General features: G+C 48.4%; 3 protein-coding genes across 5 annotated transcripts in view; 2 read left to right on the top strand and 1 right to left on the bottom strand.

The window, feature by feature from the left end:
• LOC120317510 (zinc finger protein 501-like) overlaps positions 1–23673 on the top strand; it is a 661069-nt gene that overhangs the window by 493757 nt on the left and 143639 nt on the right. The window lies entirely within an intron of this gene.
• Positions 3416–10086, bottom strand: PPP1R26 (protein phosphatase 1 regulatory subunit 26). 3 transcript variants are annotated; one of them, XR_005559255.1, is made up of 3 exons: positions 9951–10086; positions 4240–8043; positions 3416–4123 (listed from the first exon to the last, which is right to left on the bottom strand). XR_005559255.1 is itself a non-coding variant. In XM_039364162.1 (2 exons), exon 2 carries the CDS (start codon positions 7980–7982, stop codon positions 4416–4418), a length of 3567 nt encoding a protein of 1188 aa, XP_039220096.1. In that variant the 5' UTR covers positions 7983–8043; positions 9951–10086; the 3' UTR covers positions 4194–4415. The 3 variants fall into 3 exon arrangements, 1 of the variants encoding a protein (XP_039220096.1); XR_005559256.1 differs by having other exon boundaries at positions 4259–8043; XM_039364162.1 differs by lacking the exon at positions 3416–4123 and having other exon boundaries at positions 4194–8043.
• Positions 12644–15497, top strand: LOC120317523 (gastrula zinc finger protein XlCGF26.1-like). The gene is made up of 2 exons (XM_039364195.1): positions 12644–13449; positions 13647–15497. The coding sequence occupies exon 2, from the start codon at positions 13759–13761 to the stop codon at positions 15034–15036; it is 1278 nt and encodes a 425-aa protein (XP_039220129.1). The 5' UTR covers positions 12644–13449; positions 13647–13758; the 3' UTR covers positions 15037–15497.

Genomic DNA, 23673 nt, shown 5'->3' with positions numbered 1-23673 from the left:
TGGTTGAACCAAGGGCATCTTCACCGAGAACCAAGTGGACATCTGTGCGGCAGCAACAGTAGCTGTCTGTTCCCGGGAAAAAAATGCGGCTGCTTTAAGAATGGTGGACAGGAAGAATCTGGGATGCTTTTGGTAGCTCTGAAATAGAACAAGGTCCCTTGGAGGGGGTATGGGGACACTCACAGCACTTAAGAACATCTTGGTGCAACCTGTTAGTACCCCTGAACTCAGATACCTGTTTTTTTCTGGACCCAGGGGATTAGTGCATGACAAGAAAAATTAATCAGAATAGAGCTGGGAGTTACTTATAAACAAAGGGTAAACGTTAAGGGTAAAAATTAAATAAAAATGCTTAAAAACTCAGACTGCTTGGGGCCAGGTAGTAGAAGTCTGAGTTTAGCAATATCAATTAGGAAAAACGAAGTGACAACAGCACTGAAAAAAGTGACTTAGGGCCATTTTTCACACTTAACAACCGTTGCATCATCCTCACAGTCACGTAATTTCCATTCAGATGCTTGACAGCTGACTCACATTTATGAGGGCGGCAGTGTCCTGGGGTCACGGGATTATTTTTGGGTGAACTTCTGATCAGCAAAATCAACGGGGAGACCAGATTTGCTAACGATCTTAAGAACTGCAGTGATTCACTGAACGACTGTGGCGAGAAAAGTTGCGAAAAGGGGCAAAAGTCACTTAACAAACTTCTCACTCAGCAACATAAATTTTGGCCTTGGTTAGGGTCGTTAAGCTGAGGAGTAACTGTATATGGTAGATGCAGGTAGCAGAGTCTTCAGTCTGGCAAGATTCTGTCTGTAGGAAGGAAGCAATAAAGAACTCAGCTTGGAAAAATCACCAGGAGGAAAAATCAAAGTCAATCAATCAATTCCAACTTCTCGTGAAAGATCGCAAAGTTGGGATTGATTGACCTTTCCCCCCCCCAAAAAATAAACTCTGTTTCCTTGCACACGGTGGCAGCAGCAGATTGCAAAGGAGAAACGGCACAGGGCTGGAAGTCAGGTAACAAAAGAAAGGCAATTGCTGGGGGGGGGGGAGCAAGGATTTCTTTTCTTACCTGCCCTACTTGTTCCAAGGCCGCTTTCCGCTTGGACACGTTGCCACCAAAGCTGTAGCTGAATGGGCAGGTGAGGGGGAAACCTGCCCCACTTGTTCCACAGCCGCTTTCGGCCGAGCCGCATTGCAGCAGCATTGGGCGCAACACACGAGGCGGCAAATAGCCGCATCACGCCGAAACTGGCCTTTTGCCACCTTCTGCCCAATGCCGCTGCCATGAGGCCGCGGAACAAGCTGGGCGGCGGTAAGAAACTGATATACCGGTTCCTTACCTCCGCCCAGCTTGTTCCGTGGCCTCATGGCAGTGGCATTGGATGCGACACGCAAAGTGGCAAATGGCCGCGGCCGGTGGCAAACAACCATGTCGTGCCGAAACCGAGGGGCCGGCAGGCTGTGGCTGCTGATGGACACAGTTGGCCCCCATGCGCTCGCTTTGTGCGGGGGACGATGGTGTCAGGTAGCAGCCGCCCCGGTCCCTGCCTCACCTTGCCTTGCCCTACGACAATGGCACCCCTGCCTCGCCTTGCTCACCCCTCAGGACAAGCCTCCTGCCCACCGTCCCACCCGCCAGAGACCCCCTGGATCTTTCCCAACCCTGCCCAGCCCCCACAGGCATCCCTCCCCACGATCAATATCAACGTGGCCACGCTCACCCCAGCCATGCCCACCGTCTGCCATGACCACAGCCACGCTCACCCAATGGGCCACACCCACCCGGCACCCAGCGATACATAAGTGGGTTTTGGGTTGCAGTTTGGGCACTTGGTCTCTAAAAGGTTCGCCATCACTGCCCTACACCATTTCTGACAGATGGCAGTTGTCTTTTTGAAAGCTTCCAGTGATAAAGCTCCCACAACTTCTGAAGGCAACTCCTGTTCCATCGGTGGATTGTTCTGTCAGGAAATTTCTCCTTAATTCTAGGTTGTTTCTCTCCTTGGTTAGTTTCCATTCATTGTCTCTCGTCTTGCCTTCTGGTGCTTTGGAAAATAGTTGGTCCCCCTCATCTTTATGGCACCCCCTCAAATATTGGAAGACTGCGATCATGTCTCCCCTGGTCCTTCTCTTCACTAGACTAGCCATGACTAGTTCCTGCAGCCGTTCTTCATAGGTTTTAGCCTCCAGTCCCCTCATCATCTTTGTTGCTCTTCTCTGCACTTTTTCTAAAATCTCAACATCTTTTTTATAGTATGGAGACCAAAACTGGATGCAGTATTCTAGGTGTGGCTTTATAGAGTGGAATTAATACCTCATGTGATCTTGATTGAATCCCTCTGTTAATGCAACATGGATGATTGAAAAAAAAAAAAACTAGGGACCCCTCTTCAAAATATATGATAAAAAAAGTTAAAACAGGGTTTGGATCAAGGGCCATGATCTGAACTCAGTTTATTGAATCTTATAAATGTACGAATGTACGCCATTTCTTATATACAAAACAAGGTTTCTTAATTTAAAAAGTGCATCTTCAATCGAAGGGCATTGAAATTACAAGCTACAAAATATTGAAATCCAACAGGAAGCGAACACAAAAGGCTCCCAGAAACCTTTGGAAAGTGAAAGGAATGTCCAGTAGGGTTTACACGGAGGAGAAACAGACTAACTGGACAGACACAGGACTTTAATCCTATAAAAGCAGCATGGACAGGAAAAACAATGCTACTAGAAAAAGATCAAGTGACATTTCAGTGTGAAATTAAGGCTGCTTTTTTACTTCCAGTTTACCCTTCAGCGACCAAGCTAAGAAATAACCTGAATTTTTTTTTTTAAAGAATCTGAAAGAAAAAGGGTGCCTCTGGTCTTGGGACACCCCCTCCCCTTTGGCATTATTGAGGATGCCGATTATTTTGAACTGAAGGAAGTTTCCAGACGCACCAAGCTGTCCAAGTGGCAAATTGACACCAAATGCTTGTAAATGCTCCCCTCAGCAGGAAAGCAGCCCTTCAGTTTGGCAAACCCATAAATAAGGAGGAAAGGGAAAAAAAAGTGTGGGGTAGGAAATTGAAGCTGGAGAAAGAACAGAAAAGGAGCCTCTATGAGATTCTTCAAAAAAACAAAAAAAAACAAACTATGCCTTTCAGATATATATATATATATACATATACATATATATATGTTTTCTGAGGTTTTCACGGGTATTTGTATGTAGGTCTTTGGTTGTTCGGGTTTTCTCCCGCGTAAAATTGGAAGTGTCTTGGTTCGGGTTTTCTCCCGCGTAAAATTGGAAGTGTCTTGGCGACGTTTCGACGAAGTCCCATTCGTCATCTTCAGGCTTGTGTTTTCAGCTTCGTGCTTCGAGCAGCAAGCACGAAGCTGCTCGAAGCACGAAGCTGAAAACACCAGCCTGAAGATGACGAATGGGACTTCGTCGAAACGTCGCCAAGACACTTCCAATTTTACACGGGAGAAAACCCGAACAACCAAAGACCTACATATATGTGTGTGTGTGTGTGTTTATAAGTGGCCCATTTGTTTTAGCTGCTCTGCCTCTTTTATAAGATTTTCTCCACTGCTGATAACTGCTTTAAGAGCGTAACAGGAGACGTCAATGGTAGCATCCTTTTCTATCCAACCGGACGGTCTTTCCTTGAACCAACTCCCATAATAGTTCTGGCTCTCCAAATTTTGCAAGCTGGGGCCAGGAAGGCTATACAGAAAGAATCCCACAGACCTGGAAAGCTTACTAGAAAATGACCTGAAAACACAGCGAACTGTAATCATTTGCTAGGAAAACCCACGGTCACCACAGTTAAGCATGCCGTATAAATTGTCATAGAAAAGCTTTCCTTCCAGCGTTGCCCTTTTCATACCAACAAAACCATTCTTTATCAAAAGAGAAAACAAAAGCTGGATAGGTATAACTGGAGGTGTATTTCTTTGTTAAGTGTGGCCATTATGGATAGAACTTCTAAATTCAGTGCCTCTCCTTTCGGTTTCAGCTCCTCTAAAATACGATCACTTTGGTTGCTTTGCCATCATTAACCCAGTTCTCTATTTTTCATAACCACTCTACAAATGGACCACCTGAGCTCTAAATGCAGGGGTCGGCAACCTCGGCTCTTTTATGACTTGTGGACTTCAACTCCCAGAATTCCTGAGTCAGCATAGCTGACTCAGGAATTCTGGGAGTCGAAGTCCACGAGTCATAAAAGAGCCGAGGTTGCCTACCCCCCCGTCTTAATGCAACAGGAACTTGGATCAATCACTCTTTGTATATTACCTCTTCCAACACAGATATTACATTTTGTGTGAGAAGTATTGTCAGAATGGAGTTTCTGAATGAGTTGCCTTTTCAAATGCCAACCCTGTAAAATAAAGGTGTAAAGAGCTGGAGTCCTTGGTTTTCAGGAGACAGATGTGTGGCCCCATTGACCCAACTCTGCAGAACCTCCTTCTAGAAGCTTCTGGGCTTGCTCCTCTGCTGTCCTACCTTGGCTGACCACCTTTCCTTTCACGGATAAATCGCAAGGGCCTTCGGGAACCTCACACTCTGACCAACTGGGGCTGTACTCCAGGACTCCGCCTTTCCTAACAGGGTCTTCAACGCAGGCTGCCCTGGGGCTAATTGTGGTCTCCTCTATGCCAGACCCTCGCAAAGGGGGGCTTTGGCTGGCACCCCCTTCGTGCCTTTCCACACGATTGTGTTTGACCAAGTTCACCACTTCAGTGGCGATGGTCATCTCCTGGGCGCTTCCATCCCTTTCCTGACTGCAGGGATGCAAACTTCCTGCCTGGGACCTGGGATCCTGCTCTGCTTCTCTTGCCCCTGCCTCACTTTTGGAACCCACAATCTCTTTGGGCAGGGACCCTTCTCCAAACAAATTGGCTGGCAAGCTCCCTCCGTGCACCTTGAGCAAAGAAAGGCCAATGTTCTGTCTTTTGCCTAAAAGCTCAGATTCCCTCTTATTCCCACCACCTTTGAGACCTGCTGGAAATTTGCCCGACGTTTCGAATCCAGGCGAGCGCTTCCTTTTAAAAGAGGGGGTGGTCTTCAAATAACTTCGCCATTTCCCGCACTCTGCTTTGTCCTTCCTGGGAGAAAGGGTCCCTTGGTCAATCCTGTTCTCCCAAATGTCCTTTCTTTGGATTGCAGCTCTTCTTTCGAGTAGCTCAATCCCCTTTGGGTCCGCCGTTGGCGGGTTTTCCACGGAAGCCTGGCTGTCCCCACCTTCCATTAATGATCTGGCTTGTTCCCTGGGGGGAGATGCATTTCCTTCACTCTTTCCTGTGTATCTCCGGCGGCTGCTCAGCTCAGGGGCTGGTAGGTCCACCTTGCCCACTTTTTGACACTCTTTCTCTGAGGCTGGGCTTCCTCGCTTGAGGAGTTGCCACCCTGCTTTCAACAGAGCAGCCTGGGGCTTGTCAGCCCCCAAAGTCCCAGCAACTCCAGTGGTATCTGGTAATCCCCCTATCCTTGCGGCGGCCTTCGCCTTTTCAGCCAAGAACCTCTGGATTTCTTCTTCGATGCTGTCATCGCTGTCTATGGAACTGCTCTCATCTGCCAAGGACGTCACAGCCCACAGGCACGGGTGAGTTTTGGGGGCCTCCTGGATTTCTGCTCCAGAAACTGGTTTGGTCTGGTCTTCCTTTGTACATTCAGGTTTGAACGCTAGGGTAGTTTTCGGTTTTCTCAGAGGCCCCTTCTTTACATTCCCCTCTCTAATGTCTCCCCTGGCCCTTACAATACACTTTTTTAATAAGGTGGGCGTTTGGGATGGGCGGTCTCTCTCGTTCTTATAAAAAATGTGCATTTCAGCATCCCCCAACTGGACTTTGTTTTTGCAGTGCGTTCTTTGGTCTTTGGGTTTTTTCTTTAGTTTGCGTTTGGATCTTAAGAGATCTTTGATAGCTGTATCCAAATCCTCATCGCTATCAAAAGAACTGCTTTTATCATCTGCCCCATGTTTCTGCAGACCTTGTGTTACGCCTTCTACCAGACTTCCAGAATCATGAGATATGTGAGACAAAGGACACGGGAGACCGATAGAATTTATAGGAGGTTGAGTATCTTTTGGATATATAACCATCTTTCCAGTTCTTTCATTTTTCAGTTGGGTCATAGAGGAGTTTGGAAGATTCTTATCCACATAGTCCATCTCCGAGAAGATTAATTGTGCATCTTCATTCTGGGGGATTATTTCACGTTTCCTCTTAAATTTCTTTTTGTGATTCAGTGGCAGTTTTAGGCATTTGGGGAATGTTCTCTTGGAACTCTGAGTCCGCTCACTGGACTGTCCCAAGGAAAGAGGCACTTGGAAAGTGGATTTTGCTATCAAATGCTCAGTCTTTGCTTTGACAGCCAAGAAAGCTCTTATCTCCTGCTCAATGCTATCGTCACTGTCAACAATATTGTTGTCGCTTTCATACTGGGAAGGTAGCATGTTCTGCGAAGGAAAGGAAGGACTGGTTGAGAATAGTTTATGGTCACTCGCTGTTGGAAGAGGCAAAATAGTTTTGGAAATATCAAGTATGGCTTCTGCACACATTAATTCGGCCGCGGTGTCTGCTCGACATGAGGCCTGCAATGTGACTGAGCATTTGGCAAACGTGTTTTCTGGAGGAGAATAAATTCTACTTTTCCTCAGATGATTCCAAGGTGTACCAGGCCTATTTATTGCCGCTGCCTTTGCGCTGGTGTCCTTCCTCCTGCAGCTCTGAGCTTTCGGAGTGATTTCTGGCAAGGCACTTGTCAGGCTTGGAGGGATATTCTCTGCCTTGCTGGTGCTGATATTCTGCAAAGAAACGCAGCCTGCTCTGGACTCCGCAGCTTTCTTAATCTTCTCAAGCTGATAACGCTGAATAGCTTCTTCGATCCCATCATCGCTGCTCGAATCAGATAAATCTGTACATCCAACTCTTTCCTCTCGGCCGGCATTGCAAAGTCTCTGCCTTGTCCCATTTTTTTTGCTTTCTTCCAGGAGGAAGGAATCACAAACTGCCAGAGATGAAAAGTCTGTTTGCCTTTCTGTTTTGCAGGCTGCAGAAGAGTCGCTGGTTTTCGACTTCAAGCATTTAGCTGGGCTGATGCTTTGTAGTTCTGGATGCTGTTTTGAGAAGCACGCCTTGCCTCCTTGCTTTAAGGAACTTTGATTCCTTCTGTTCGCGCTGCTTTTTTGACCGAGGGCTAACTTCTCTTGGAGCTCTTCTTTCTGACGAAATGGCTTATTCCTCCTCATGATCTTCTTTCTTGCTTGCTGTTTCTTTTTCTTTAAGAATTGTTCAATCTCGGCTTTTATGCTCTGTTCGAAAGAGTCATCGCTGCTCATGCTACAAGGGGAAGAAGCCCATTGGACAACATTATCTTCAACCTGGCCAGGAACCACATATGGGCGGGCCAAGCTGACTGGACCGCAAGCAGCAGGAAATAAATGACAAGCGGCATCACGCGCAGGAAATTTCTGTTGGACTGGCTGATCTTCATCCTTACTAGACACATTCTTGGTGTTATTTGGTAGTGGGGGAAGATTCTGGCTCTTGTTTCGCAGGTGTTCTTGAATGGCCTCCTCGATATCTCGATCAACAGAATCGTCACTGTCAGAATTCAAGGCGAGAGGTCCAAACTCTGCACTCTCTTCCATGTCCATCCCATCAGAGTCTGTTGGATAGTTACGAAGGGTATAGTTGATATGTTCCTGTAGCAGATGGTCATTCCTCCTAAACTTGGGTCCTTTATCTTTTGGAGCCTTCTGTTTCTTCTGTACGATGCAGCCATATTTGCTGCTGGCATCCAAGGTGACGTCTTCACTTTGCAGATTGTTTATGATCATCTGGACTTTGGCATTGACGGCTGTTCTCGCCAGATCTTCTTCAGATTCTGAGAAACAGACCGGATACCTGCAATTCCTTGACTGCGGAAAAGGCTCCCATTTTCTTTGAAGGGCCACCAAAGGAGAAGTATTCATGAGAAACATCCTCTCAGGTAGCGTAAAGCCTGGAAAATGTATTGTGTGTCAGGCACACCGCTCTCCCATTCTAGTAAAAATATATAAAAAAAATGTGGATAAAGCAACTACAGAAACACAAACATTTCCCGAGTATTTGCGGGGTAAAGAGTCTTTGCTTTAAGACTGATTTTCTTTTAACATTAACTTTGCATTACGTTATCTGAAGCAACAAGACTAAATTAAAACATTTATGGGGGTTTCTTTTATCAATTAGATCGTTTTAATTTCCTTTGGCTTCTCTGGGTTTATTCTGGAGGAAGAGTTACATTAAAATAAAAACAAACATGTAAATAACAGTAAGTAAGTAGCACCCTAAAGAATTGCACTAAGTTTTTCCTATCAAACATGTGAAACTTTTAGTCCATCCTTTTAATTACTACAGTTGCCACTTAATACCTGTTTATCGAGAAATTCTGTAACCTCAAGTACATAGTAATTATTATACCTTATTAATCTTTCACAACCACAGCCACATACATATAAAAAGAGGAAAAGAACTCTTGTGATTTTACTGCTAGGAGGGAACCTGCTGAATTGAACAAAAAACACCTTGGCATTTATCCGGTTTACCTTATGGGCAAACAGATTAACCCAAAGAAAATCCCAAACAATGTAATGCCTGGGGACTAAGCAGAAAAAATGTAAAAATGATGGGACTGGCAAAAGATTAGTTGAAAGCGGTATCAAAAGGCTCCAAACTCTATAGAAAACAGTACAGTACGAACATATATATTGTGGCACTTTTAGTTCTTAAAATTAATAGACAGGAGATTTTTATACATGTATACAATTTTATGTATAAAACTGTTCTAAGGAGAACATGGATAAAAAATTTCCTGTCATACCTTAACCAGAATCATTTCTTCTAAACAGGCACAATCCAGAAAGTTACTCGTATGCTTGCAATTAAAACATTTGGGGGACTGGTATTGCAGGTTGTGCTAAGCCAAGGCTTGCTTTAACCACAGTTTGTGATCCAACTGGCCGTCTTCACACAATATATTCTCTGAAGATCACTGGTTAGCAGCCCAGATGTTACGGGAGTAAAACACCCAACATATCGCCAAGAAACCCTGGGAATTGTGCTTCGGCTACATCAGCCCCGTCAAACCCACAACAGCTTTCCTGCATTTGTGCTTGGCATGGAGTGTGTATTTCTTTCCTCGGTTGCACACCGGTGCAACCCTTCGGCAAATGCTACTAGGGATCCTCACTCTTTGTTAAGGTAGAATAATATAGAATAATGTGGACTAATAATAATAATAATTTTTCATTATTATTATTATTCCACATTATTCTATATTATTCTACCTTGCTCTGCTAAACCCTCTGGAATTCGTAAAAGTCTTTCATTTTTCTACAAGACTGTGGCCAAGACCAAAGTTCATTCTAATGGGAAATAAAACCGATGAGCGCTGCTGCCAGGGTGGGGTTTTTTTGCAAAATTGTCATTCTGTGCCCACTCACAAAAGGGTTGCCTGGCTGGGGGCAAAAGCCAACTCAGCCTCCCCACCCCACCCCAGCACAAAGACACTCTTGCAAAGCACCTAAGGCTGGAGATGGGTGCGGGGTGGTTGCATTTTTTACCCCCAAGTTGCATTTTTTACCCCCAAGTAGGTTGCCCCCTTGGCCCATTTTTATGGGCCAAGGGGGCAACCTACTTTCGTTGCCCCTTTATTTCAATTAGAATCACCTGGTAGCGCAGGAGAGGCAGAACCGGGGGGGGGGGGCTCAGCTTTCCCTCCTCGGCCCAAGGCCTCCCTCAGCCGCTGCCCGGCCCTTCCCGCAGCCCAGCCCGCTCGGGAAACTCGGCCCCCGCCGCCCCTCTCCCGACACCGGGCCTCCCCAATTGAGGCCGCCGCCATAGGGATCCGGCCCGTGTGGAGGGCCCGTTGCCATGGCGACCGCCGTCTCCCAGCCGGGCCTCCCGCTCACCTGCCGGGCCGCGATGGCGCCTCGCGTGATCCGCCGCCGCCGCCGCGAGGACAGGCGCCGCCCGCGGGGAGGGAGGCAGGGCCGGCGGGCGGACGGGGGCGGGACCGGGCGGCCATCAGCCGGGCCTGGTCTCCCGGCCGGCCTGGCGGACCCGCCCCTGGCGACGCGGGGTGGGGGGGGGTGGAAGGAAGGAAGGCCGGCCTCGCTTGGCGTTTCTCCTTCTCCTCCATTCCGCCTTCCTCTTTCTTCTCCTCCCCTCCTGGGGCTTCGTCTCTCCCTCCTTCCTTCCCTCTTTCAACCCGCATTCCGCCATCAGGCCACTATGGCGCCCTTCCCTCTCCGAGACATCTGATGACCCAACTAGCTAGCATCATCAGTGCGGGAAGGGGGTGAAGTTTGCTTTTGATATGTGCCAGCGGCTTGCCTGCCTAGAAATATAAAATGAGAGCCAGCCCCAACCGCCTTTGAGCGCTGATGAGGTTACTTAGTTGGGTGGTGAAATGTCAGCAGGAAATTCAGCTCTGGCAGTGCCAAGGACCCTGACCCTTCAACCCACCAGCTACAAATATTCTCCTGTTTTGTGTTCTCTGATTTACTCTGGAGTTAAGGTTGACGTGGAGAATTGATACCAGGATGAACTTCAGTACCAATTAAGGAGAATATTTGTAGCTCGGAGTTGAAATTAGGGGGTCCTTGGTGCTCTCTGAGCTTGTTTTCTTGCAGACCTTTCATTAGCCAAACTAGGTAGCATCCTCAGGGCTAGTACTCCTAAATGGAGTCATCCATTTAGTAAACCATAGTTCAACAAACCAAGACTAGGAGTAGAGAAATTCTTCCCTGCACTTGTCACTTGCTTGTACGTTTTCTTCCTGAATTCTTGGCTCTTCTTTTGAAGAGCAGGATTGGGGATCTGCTTTGCCATCCCCGGGGTGGGGAGAGGGACGGGAATTGGGACGCTTGCATCCCAAAGGGGGACACTTTGGAGTCCTGCGTCCATCTTCCATTTCCTGCCTGGGTCCCTTTTCAGTTTATTTTTATTTAATTTGAAAAAAAATATATGAACACTTGCAGGACCTGGGTATGTCTATCCTAATGAAGAGAAGGACTAGGGCAGGGGTAGGCAACCTTGGCTCTTTTATGAGTCGTGAACTTCAACTCCCAGAATTCCTGAGCCAGCATGGGGGAACTGTGGCCCCTTCATGACTTGTGGACTTCCAACTCCCAGAATTCCTCAGCCAGCATGAAGGAATTATGGCCCTTCATGACTCGTGGACTTCAACTCCCAGAATTCCTCAGCCAGCACGAAAGAATTATGGCCCTTCATGACTCGTGGACTTCAACTCCCAGAATTCCTCAGCCAGCATGGCTCAGCTTGGACACCTCTCCCTTTCCCCTCAGCATGGCTGGCTCAGGAATTCTAGGAGTTTAAGTCCACGAGTCATAAAAGAGCCAAGGTTGCCTATCCCTGGACTAGGGGGTTACATGATATTTGAGGGGCTGTGCAAAAAAAAAAAAAAGGGATTAATCTATTCTCCAAAGCATCTGAGGGCAGGACAAGAAATAACGGATAGATTGAGAGACCCAACCTAGAACTAAAAAGAACAATGAGATCAGTGTAACGGTTTGCCTCCAGATGTTGTGGGTGCTCCATCACTGGCGGTTATGGGTGGTAATAAATATTTCCATTAAAATGAACCAAGTTAATTATTAATTAGCAATTTTGTACTGCAAAGTTGAACTGCCGTCAACTCCCTGCCTTTTTTCTGTTTTTTTCTCCTTTCAATAGTCTGTGTCAGAGCAGGCATGTCAACCACACGGCCTGCAGGCTGGATCCGGCCCGCACAGGCCATGCCCACCCTGGTCTCGCAAGGGCAAAACAAATCCTGATACTGCCTGCGATGCGATCGGGTTTGATACCCCCGTCAGAGAGTCCAAGCCGGTCTTGATTTTCAGTGATAGCCTGGACAAATCCCTGCACTTTCCTTGGAAAGTTTTGTAGTTTGCCATTGCCTCTTTCCTAGGGCTTTGAGGAAGTGGCTGGCCCAAGGTCAACCAGCTGGCTTCCACTCTGGGGGGGGGGGCTGGGGGGAGAAAAATTCACCATCGGCCAGGTTCTCGCTTTACCACTACACCAAACTAGCCATCTCAGTGGTAGATGACCAGCATCTTATTTCCGGGAAGCATCCAAGCCCTTTGCTTGCCCTTGGAGCCGAGGGTTTCCATTCCTTGGATCTCTCCTTATACTTCCATAACCTTCCTTTCCTTTATCCAGAGTAAGCCTGTTTTCAAGGATTGCCACTGAGGTTCAACAGAGACACCAGTTCACTTAAATTTCTACCCATTCTCAATAAACCAACTGTGAAGTTAAGTTCAAAAAGAAGAGAAATTTGGCTGCATTTGTACAGCATTCACACAACACACTAAACGGCTTAGTTGTACCCTTGATGGGTCTTGTGTATGTGGCCAAGCAAGTATGCCATCCTATCCCATTGGCTTAATTTATGGTTTAATGCAGTGTTTCTCAACCTTGACCATTTTAAGGCATGTGGACTTCAACTCCCAGAATTCTACACTCAGCATTGCTGGCTGTGGAATTCTGGGAGTTGAAGTCCACATGCCTTCAAATGGTCAAGGTTGAGAAACACTGGTTTAATGTAATTAAGAATCCAGAAAAAGAGGGGAGCAATCGGGTGAAACCCAGTCGTAGGAAACTAACAGCCTCTCCTAAAGAAAAAATAAAGATTACAGTTCAGGGGAAATGAAAAGCGCCCCACAAATGTCCCGCGCCTCGGTCAGCCGGAAGGACAGAAACCGATGCTGGGGGGGGCACTAAGCTCGCACCAAGCCCGTGTGGACGTTGCCTTCCCCGGTGCCGCCACCGCCGGGCTTCCCTTCCCCTCCCCTCCCCGAACGGCCGAGCAAAGCGAGACGCTCCTTCGCCACTTTCTGCCCCTCCCCGCACAAGGAGCGCACAACGCGGGTCAGGAAAAGGCGACGTTGTGCTGTTTCTTCGCCAGGCGATTCCCACAAAGGGAGGCGGCTCCCCGCGCCGAGCAGACGCCGCGCCCTCCTCCCCAGGCTCCACCCGGGGCCTCCGAGGAAGGAGCCCGGGGCTCCGCGGGCAGAGCCGGCCTCCCTGCGCGGACCGCCTCGGCGTCGGGTCCGAGCGGAGCTCCGGTCTCCCCGCTCCGTCTGCCTGGAGGAGCCCCGGGGAGGGAGGGAGGGAGGGACGGGCCCGCCTGCCTGCCTGCCTTCCGCCCGGCCTCCCCGCCCGAGGCTGCCGAGGCCACTTTCCCCCCGCGGGGATCCCGCCCGCCTCAGCCGGAACAGGAGGCCCGGCCTGGCTCGCCTCCTTCCGAGGCGCCTCGGCAGACAGGCAGGGCCGGAGCACCAATCAGAGAAGGCAGGAGGCGCGCAGAACGGACGGAAGTGCCGCCCCCGCTTCCGGCAGCGGACAGGCAGCGGAAGGAGCGTCCCGGGTCGAAGTGCACGGAGGCAGGTGAGCCGCGGGGGATGCTGGGAGTCGCGGGAGACGGGATGGGGAACCCAAGGCTGGTCTGGGTGGGCGACGCTGGGAGGGAGGCCGGGTCCGTGAGAGGCCGAGGCTTCGGCCTTCCTCCCCGGGCGGGCCTGGGACTCCCCTCCGGGGAAGGGACGGAGCCGTGACCGCCTCTCCTCCCCCCTTCGCCCCTGCAGGAGGACGGGCGAGCCCGACGGAGGAAGGAAGGAAGGAAGGAGGCGCCGCCCGAGAGGAGAGGAGGCCCCGCGGAGCAGCCCCGGGAGGAGACGGCGGGAAGGCCCGGCAGGGATGAGCCGAAGGGGACTCCGGGAAAGGAGGCCGCCTGGAAGGAGAAGCGGGGAGCAGGAAACGGGCGGAGACCCCGAGACGGGCCTGGAGAGCGGAGGGTCCTTCGGGACAGGCGGAAGACTCAAGAAACGCCACAGAATCCACGAGGTCGGAAGGAAATATGAATGCCCGGAATGTGGAAAATCCTTCAAAACAAAAGGAAATATTGAAAGGCATCTAAGAATCCACACAGGAGAAAAACCATTTAAATGCCCGGAATGTGGAAAATCCTTTAAAACAAAAGAAAATCTTGAAAGGCATCTAAAAATCCACTCGGGAGAAAAACCGCATAAATGCCTGGAGTGTGGAAAGAGCTTCAGTCAGAGGGGAAACCTTTATCGACATCAAATAATTCATACTGGAGAGAAACCGCATAGATGCGTAGAGTGTGGAAGGAGCTTCACTCAGAGAGGAAGCCTTTATAATCATCAAAGAATTCACACTGGAGAGAAACCCTATAAGTGCCTGGAGTGTGGAAGGAGCTTCACTCAGAGGGGAAGCCTTTATAATCATCAAATAATTCACACAGGAGAGAAACCCCATAAATGCCTGGAGTGTGGAAAGCGCTTCAGTCAGACGGGACACCTTTATACACATCAAAGGATCCACTCAGGAGAGAAACCCCATAAATGCCACGAGTGTGGAAGGAGCTTCACTCAGAGGGGAAACCTTTATAATCATCAAAGAATTCACACAGGAGAGAAACCCTATAAGTGCCCTGACTGTGGAAAGAGCTTTAGTCAAGGGGAAAGCCTTTATAAACATGAAAGGATCCACACAGAAAAACCATATAAATGCCTGGAGTGTGGAAAGAGATTCAGTCTGAGGGGAATCCTTTATAGACATCAAAGAATTCACACTAGAGAGAAACCCTATAAGTGCCTAGAGTGTGGAAAGAGCTTCATTCGGAGGGGATACCTTTATAATCATCAAATAATTCACACTGGAGAGAAACCCTACAAGTGCCCTGACTGTGGAGAGAGCTTTAGTCAAGGGGAAAGCCTTTATAAACATGAAAAGATCCACACTAGAGAAAAACCATATAAATGCCTGGAGTGTGGAAAGAGATTCAGTCTGAGGGGAATCCTTTATAATCATCAAAGAATTCACACTGGAGAGAAAACCTATAAGTGTCCAGAGTGTGGAAAGAGCTTCACTCTGCAGGGAAACCTTTATAGACATCAAAGAATTCACACTGGAGAGAAACCCTATAAGTGCCAGGAGTGGAAAGAGCTTTAGTCAGGGGGAAAGCCTTTATAAACATGAAAATCCACATTAGAGAAAAACCATATAAATGTCTGGAATGTGGAAAGAGCTTCAACGTGAGGGGAAACCTTTATACACATCAAAGAAGACACAGAAGAAAATAAACATAAACGCCTTAAGTGTGGAAAGACTTTTACACCTCAGTCGACATCAAACTATTCACACAAGAAAAAAATGCTATAAATGCCTGGAATGTGGAAACAGCTTCGCTGAGAGAAAAGCTTTATAGATATCAAAGATTCCATTTAGAGAAGAAACCATTTAGATGCCTGGAGTATGGAGAATCATTCACAGCAAACAAAAATCTCAGAAGTTATCAAAATGTTCACTTGGGAGATAATACTTAATAACATGATGTGTGGGAAAAGTTTCAGTCAAAATAGGTCTCAGTAAAAATTATAAACTTTACACAGAGAATAAAGTTTATAAATGCACAGAGTGTGCTAGATTTTTCAGAATAAATGGCCGTCTCAAAAACGAACTAAGAATCCAAGCTGCTTTTTTCAAGAGGCAACTGGACTTTGTTTCTTTGAAGGCTTTTCGCTTTTTATCCAAGAAGCTTCTTCAGCTCTGACTGGATGGTGGAGAAGGATATATATTCCTTACAGGCAGCTGATCATTTGCATTCTTTTAAGAGTCGCTGAGGCCACTTGGAGGTTTATTTGTGTCCTCAGAATCACTTGAGTAGTGCAAATGGGTGTGTACCCTTTTTTATGGTCATGTTTTTGATACTCCCCGGCCAGCTGGATGGGGGGTTGGGGGTCACCACCACATGAGAAACTGTATTAAAGGGTCGCGGCATTAGAAAGGTTGAGAACCACTGATCTAGAGTCTTCAACACAGTCCTTTTGGCTGTTCCAAGAAGGCTCCACATCCATTTGCACTATAAAAGAAAGCAAATGACCAGCTGTCTGCAAGGAGTATAAACCCATTGCCCACCTTCCAGTCAGAGCTGAAGAAGCTTCTTGAGTGACAAGTGAAACATCTTCAAAGGAAAAACAAGAAAAACAAGTCCAGTTGCCTCGTGAAAAAACATCTTGGGGATGACCAGTAGCCTATTGACATGTGATAGCTGATCAGTGAGTGACCGATTGCTCAAGCAAGAAATCCTATACCATTCCAGACAAATAGCTATCCAGACTGATGGATTTACGGTCAAATAACACATTTTAATTATTGTGTACCTGCCCTGAAATCCAAAGAGGACATTTCTGTTATTGGCTTACATATTTGCAATCAAAAGGAAAAAATAGCTAAAATAGCTATGCATTTGTATAAATGTTTTGGAAATTATTGTATGTTAATGATGAACATATGATTGCTAACTTTTATATATTGTTATTGACATTGAATTTGGAGAATGAGCATTGCATGATCCAATGGGCAAAGAATTTTGGATATAATGCTTGAAGAATGAGAAAACCGCAGATGAAGGGATTAAAATTTTCATTATAGTTTCAAAGAAAATGCTTATGAAACGCATTGTCGGTATCTAAATTGTCAAAAATCTGTAAAGGTTTTTCAAATGTATGCTGAAAATGTATGTAGCGCCACCCCCATAGGGACCACTTACGTCCGGGCCCTCCCCATCTCTCCCCAAGTGGCCACCAGCCCAAGGAGGTCTCTCACGTTGGCGCCTCTGCTTAATGGGGCACTTAACGTGGTATTCAGTCACGATCAGCAGACACGCACATGGGGTGTGATTGTCGCTCTCGACAGTGACTCGTGGGATGGTGGTGATTGATCTCAGACAATAAGAACTTACATGGAAGATGGTAGTCAATTCCTGATAACAGCAGCTGGCATAAGGTAATGGTAGTCCGTTTCCGGTAGCAGCAACCTGCTCAGAACGATGGCAGTCAGCCTCTGATGACAACAACTTGCCTAGAATGATGTTAATCAACCTCTGGTGACAGCAACTTGCCTAGAACAATGGCAGTCAGTCTCTGGTGACAACAACTTGCCCAGGATGATGTCAATCAGTTTTTGATGACAACAACTTGCCTACAACGATGGCAATCTCTGGTGCTGGCAGAGGCCTCCCTTGTCCACTCTCCTTGTCCCTCTCTTACCTCACTCCGTGTAACCCCTTTTTAACTCCCCCAGCTGATCCTATAAAATAAAACCCTACCTCCTACTAAAAGACGTATGTCAAACTCTTTCCTAACTCTCCCTCTGCCTAGCTTACTCTAACGAGGGAAAGGAATTAAAATTCTCCAAACTACCCCCCCCCTCTGTCTAGCCTGCCCGCAACAAAAGAGAAAGAAACTTCACCTCCCCCCTCTCCCCCCATCCCCCCTCCCTGGCTGCTTCAAGCAAATAGCTCCAGCAACTATTCTCTCTCTACCCCTCCCTCCCTCCCTGCCTGCTTGCTTCAAGCAAACAACTCCAGCAACTACTCTCTATCCCTCCCTCCCTGCCTGCCTGCTTCAAGCAAACAGCTCCAGCAACTACTCTCATTGTCTATCCCTCCCGCTTTTGTCTGGCTTGCCTCTCTGATCAGCTGGCTCAGAACTGCAAGCTCCACCAAGCCTTCTCTCCTCCTCCCTTCTGTCAGCTTCCTCTTCTTTCTTCCCTCCTCCAAGCCACGCCCTGCCGCCATACCCATGGCAGCTGCCAGAGCTCCTCATTTTCCTGCCGATGGCAGGGCTCCTGCAAAGCCTCTCAGCAGGCCCCATTCTCAGCCCAACTCCGCTACAACGTAAACGTAAAGAAGGAACTTTTTACCATCTATGGTGGACCTGTGACAGAGCAAAGAAATATTGGAGTAGGATTTGTATCTTAATACAGAATCTAAAGATAAAACCAGAGACTTTTCTTTTAGGTCTAATAGAGAACTTGAAAAAAAATTGAAACTGTGATGTGATGTATAGTATATGCCAGGGGTGACGAACCTTTTAGAGACTGAGTGCCCAAAATGCAACCCAAAACCCACTTGTGTATCGCCCGGTGGGCGTGTCCCATTGAGTGGGTGTGGCTGAGGTATGACCCTTGCAGATCAAAATTTGGACACTTGGAACTGACTCATACTTGAGACGGTTGCAGTGTCCTGGGGTCACGTGATCCCCTTGTGCAATCTTTTGACAAGCAAAGATGACGGGGAAGCTAGATTCACTTAACAACCATGTTACTAACTTACCAACTGCAGTGTCTCACTTAGCAACAGAAAGACTCCCAGCTGGGAAAGACTCATGTAGCCCATAAATTTGCCCCTTGTGAATATTATCTAGAACCACCTTTTCAGCTGGAGACTAAAACGTATGAAGAACAGCTGCAGGACTTGGGTTTGGCTAGTGCTAGTCTAAAGAAAACAAGGAATAGGGGAGATATGATAGCAGCCTTCCAGTATCTGAGGGGCTGCCACAAGGAAGAGGGAGTCAAGCTATTCTCCAAAGCACCAGAGGGCAGGACAAGAAACAATGGTTGGAAACCGATCAAAGAGAGAAGCAACCTAGAATTAAGGAGAAAGTTCCTGACAGTGAGGACAATTAACCAATGGAATGGCTTGCCACCAGAAATTGTGGGTGCTCCATCAGGTCTCACGTGTAAACAGTGTCTTTTATTGTTTGATCATTTACTTACAGACGTATCACATATACTGAATGTATCATTTGTTTCTGTACCCTACAAAAGGACTTGATTCCCCCTTAATAAATGCTTTTTGATTTGCCTGAATTATTTGAAGACCTGAACTTTCAAGTGGGCAAATAAGCCCCTTTGCAAAGGTCAAAGTTTTTCTCAAATTCAGGGATCAAATTCTTATTAGCTCAAGCCAAATTTGCAATGCCTGAGTTTGGAGGCTACAAATACACGCCATCGCCACCCAGTTGTTCAGAAAGAAATGGAGAAGATTCTTACATAAATCCATTTTTTAAGATGCAAGCCCTCCCCGTTTATATCTTTCCTCCATTTGTTCATATCTCCCCAGGGAGCATGACGCCGAGTTTGAGAACCTCTGCCTAAGAGAGATTTGCATGCTTAATTTCAGCTTTGGGTGTTCTTTTCTGTTGGCCTCTTAGCCAGCTTGTCCGTGGCTGGGACACACCCTTGACTGGCAAGATGCAGCTGAGCTGGGATAGGATGGCAAAGGAGGCCTGTCATCTCCTGGGGAATCCTGAGGGCTTTGTGACCTCATCATCCCTGCAGGCCAAACTGTCAGTTATCGGAGGGAAGGGGGCTGCTAAGTGGAGAGTTGGTGTTCAGAAAGGCCCCTGGACTCTGGCCAGCCTTCCCTCTTCTTCTAACCAACTATCAGGGAGGTAGATGGGGGTGAGGGTGAGAGTTTGGGATGGGATGAGGATGAAGGTGAGGTTAGGGGAAAGACAGGATGAGGGTGAGAGGGAGGTTGAGTCAGATCAGGGGGACGGTTAGGGAAGGGGGACACAAAGGGGGGAATGGGTAGGGGGATAGGAAAGGAGATGGAGGGGGAGGACAGGCTGGAGAGGGAGAGGAGGGGAGAATGGGAGGGGGAGGGGTGCAGAGAGTGGGAAGGGGTATAGGGAGGGGAAGATGACCAAGAGGCCCCTGGTGAGAGAAAAGGATGGGAGAGGGGAGAGTGGAGGGGGTGGGGGAGGGATGTGGATGAGAAAAATGGAGGGTGTGGAGAGGAGATAAAAGAGATTAAGGGGAGGGAGAGAAGGTGACATGAATGAGTGGGAGTGGGAAGGGAAAGGGGAGAGGGCGAGGAGAATCGGGAGGGAGGCAGGGATGGGAAGAGGGAGGGTGGAGAGAACACGAGATAAGGGAGAGTGATGTGGAGGGGAGTAGGAAGGGGAAGGGTGAGGAAAAGTGATGGAGGGGAAGGGGCCCCTGGGGGAGGAGAGGGAAAAGGGGGAGAGGGAGTGGGGGAAAGGGAGCAGGAGAGGAGGAGGGGGTAGTGGAGGGGGAGAGGGACAGAAGGGGAGGAGGGAAGGGTGAAAGGAGACATGAAGGGGGACAGGATGGGAAATGGAAAGGTGGAGAGTGAGGGAATGAGAGTGTGGGAAGGGGTTTAGGGAGAGAAGATGACCATGACGGGCTTGGGGAGGGGAAAGGGGAAGGGAAAGAGGAGGGGAACCCAACATGCAGAGATGGAGGGGTGTGGGACAAGAAAAGGAGAGGGAAGGGGACTGAGAGGCAGACAGGGTGGGGAAGTAGATGGAGGAAGGGGGAGAAGGGAGGGGAAGGGAAGGAGGAAGGTAAATGGGAATAGGGAGGGAGGGGGAGCTGCAGATAAAAGAGATTAAGAGAAAGGGCAGAGGAGACCAAGAGGGGAGGGCAGGGTGGGGAGAGGGAGAGAAAAGGGGGTAGGGGAGAATAAGCGAGTGGGAGTGAGACAGTGGGAAGGGATATAGGGAGGGAAGGTAACCATGAGGGAGTGGGGGAGAGGAAAGGGAGGGGAGGGGAAAGAGGAGGGGAAGCCAACATGCAGAGATGGAGGGTGTGGGACAAGAAAGAGACAGGCAGGGTGGGGGAGAAAGGCAAGAGATGGGGGAGGGGAAGTGAGGGAAGGAGGGGGGCGGAAAGAAGGGAGGGACAGGGAGATAAGAGATTAAGGGAAATGGAAGAATGAAGGTGATGGAGGAGGGGGCAAAGGAGGGAGGGGGAAGGCGAGGTGGAAAGGGGGCAGATCAAGAGGAGAGGGAGAGGAAGGGATGGTGGGAGGGATGGGGAGGGAAAGGAGAGAGGGCAAAAGGAATGGGGAAGGGAAGAGGGCAGGGATGGGAAGAGGGAGGAAGGAGGTGAGGGAGGAAGGAGGTGAGGGAGGGTGGAGATAACTACAGGAGATGGAGAGCAATGGGGAACGTGATGGGGAGGGGAGTAGGATGGGGAAGGGTGAGGAAAAGTGATGGAGGAGAAGGGGCACCTGGGGGAGAAGAGGGATAAACAGGGAAAGGGAGAAGGGGAAAAGAGCAGGAATGGAAGAGGAAGGGAAGATGGACCGTGAGGGGGTCAGAGGGAATTGAGGAAGTGCAGGGAGGGGGAAAGGCGGAGACATTGAAGGGGGAGCAAGGGGATGGAGAAGAGGATGTGAATGGGTTGGGAGCAAGGGGCAGGGGGAGGGAGCATGAGGGGATCAAGGGTAGAGAACAAGGGGAGGTCAATGGGAGGAGAGGATGGGGTCAGGTAGGGGAGGGAACAAGGGCGAGGGGATGGGGAGATACTGTGAGGGGGTTGGGGAGAGGAGAGTGAGGGGAACAAGGGAACTTGGAGGGGGATAGGGAGGGGAAGAGTGAGGACTGTATAGAGCAGACATGTCAAAGCCGCGACATCACATGACGTCGCGCAACGTATCAGGACTGTTTTTCCATTGCCGGCAATGGGGTGGGTGCAGCTTCCATGTGACACATACGGCCCACATGCTGGCAGTTTGACACCCCTGGGATAGGGGGATGGGGAGGGGAAAGGGAGGAGCTAAGGGAGGAAATGGGATGGGGAACAATGGGGATGGGGAGATGGACCATGAGAAGGTTGGGGAGATGAGGGTAAGGAAGGGAGGGGGTGAGGGGAGAAAGAGCACAGGGGAGAGGGAGGGGTATATGGACCCTGAATTGGTTGGGGAGAAGAGGTAGAGGGGGACAGGGAAGGGATGAAGGACGGAAGAGGTAAAGGGAGTGCAGGGGAACGGGAATAAGGGAGGGGGGCTATGACTCTCATGGTCTTGTGCCTCTGATTGCCCTGAACTCAAAAGACAAGGAAACTGGACGGTGGGGAATCAAGACTCCACCAGAACTTCACAGTCCAGGCCAGCAGGAGTAACTGGAGACCTTTTCTATATTTTGTGTTTCCCAGACTTCAGTCCACTTGAGGGGCGAAAAGACCCCGGTTGGGCACTGATTTACTAGAAGTCAAGTGAATTGCAGTAGGCTAAAGCCAGAACTGAAAGTCGGTGCCAGATTAGCCCAATGATGTTCCTCTTTCAGCTCTGAGAGACCAGCCCCATAAGCGAGATAAACTAGCTACTTCTCTGCTCTATGCCAATTCCACAGGAATCTCGCCAGAGTGGTGGCTTTTGCCTACGGAAGACTAGAGACGTCGATCCTACAAGGAGAAGCTGTCCAGCCCTCTGACCAAGAAAACTCACTGCCTGGTCTGCTTTGGCTTGTCAATAGGTCAGCTACTGAGATTACTCTGAGGTCAGGTGAACCACCTCACTGAACCAGATGCTCATTCTTCCATAATATAAAATGCTGCCGGGTTTGGCACACCAGTGCTTAAAACCCATCAGATGATAACTGTTCCTGTATACTGTTGGCTGTTTATGAGATATTGTTACTTAAAGAGTGTTTTGTATTATTGTATTTAGCTATATATTAAGGTTTACCATTGTTTTTGTATTTATGCTTTTAATCGTCCCTATATTTATTTATTTATGAGACTTATATACCGCTTTAAGTGCAAGCACTCTCTAAGCGGTGTACACCAGTAAGCAATGTATATATATATTTACATTGCCCCCAACAATCTGGGTCCTCATTTTACCTACCCCGGAAGGATGGAAGGCTGAGTCAACCTTGAGCCGGTGAGATTTGAACCGCTGACCTGCTGAACACCGTCAGCTAAAGTGGCCTGCAGTACTGCACTCTAACTGCTGCGCCACCTCGGCCAGCTTTGCTGACTGAGGAATTCTGGGAGTCGAAGTCCACAAGTCTTAAAGTTGCCAAGGTTGAGAACCCCTGGTTTATAGGGAGAGGAAAAGGAAGTGGAGAGAGGGACAGACTGAGAGGTGGACAGGTGGGGAGGAAAAAGGGGAAGGAGGGGGAGAGGAGGGGAGGGGTTGGATGGGGACAAGGGAGGGAGGGAGGGGAGATAAAAGGTTAAGAGAATGAAGACAGTGAAGGTGATGGGAGGGGTTTAAACCTTGTGGAAAAAGGAAAAGGACTTTTACGAATTCCAAAGGGTGAAACAGGATTATTTTGCGCAAAGGTTCAGAAGCAATTGAGATAGGCAATTCTGAACAGGGGGGGGGGGTTTTCCAAACTACAATCTTTATAGCTCCCCCCCTTTCTAAGGAACAAAGGAAGCATAGATGGAATCTACTTTGTATAACGTTCAGTTAGTTTCTCATATGTTAGGTTCATTTCTAATGGGAATCCAATGAAGGCAGTTTTACTTTATACAATGTTTCTAAATCATGCATTAGACCAGCGGTTCTCCACCTGTGGGTCGGGACCCCATTTGAGGTCGAACGACCATTTCACGGGGGTCGCCAAGCAACGCAGTCCACCATTTTTTTCCCCCTTTTCCTTAGCTGTGCTACTCCCTTTTATTCTATTGGCTTTTGAAAGCCAATAGAATAGACTCTCTTGAATAGAGTCTAATTCTAGTGGCTTTCAAAAGCCAATAGGAATTGTCCAGGCTGTCTCTGCCCTGCTGAGCCCGCCAAAAGTCCCATTCTGCAAACGGTGCTGCACCAGTTGAGTAGTCCTCGACTTACGACCGGTTGGGGGTCGCGGCATTAAAAAGGTTGAGAACCACTGCATTAGATCATTCACGTATTGTTAACATAGCTTTTGCTAACACAGCTTTCATCCAGGAATGATGCAGACACATCATTTTGCTTTTAGTGATTTTTTTTTCATTATCATTATTATTATTCTACTTTATTCATTTTTATTCTATGTTATTCTA

This window comes from Crotalus tigris, unplaced genomic scaffold (genome assembly GCF_016545835.1).
Source record: "Crotalus tigris isolate CLP2741 ecotype Arizona unplaced genomic scaffold, ASM1654583v1 scf7180000019692.1526454, whole genome shotgun sequence".
NCBI classification, from domain to species: Eukaryota; Metazoa; Chordata; class Lepidosauria; order Squamata; family Viperidae; genus Crotalus; species Crotalus tigris.
Note: the sequence above shows the minus strand (reverse complement) of the source record. Positions and strands in the feature narration are given on the sequence as shown.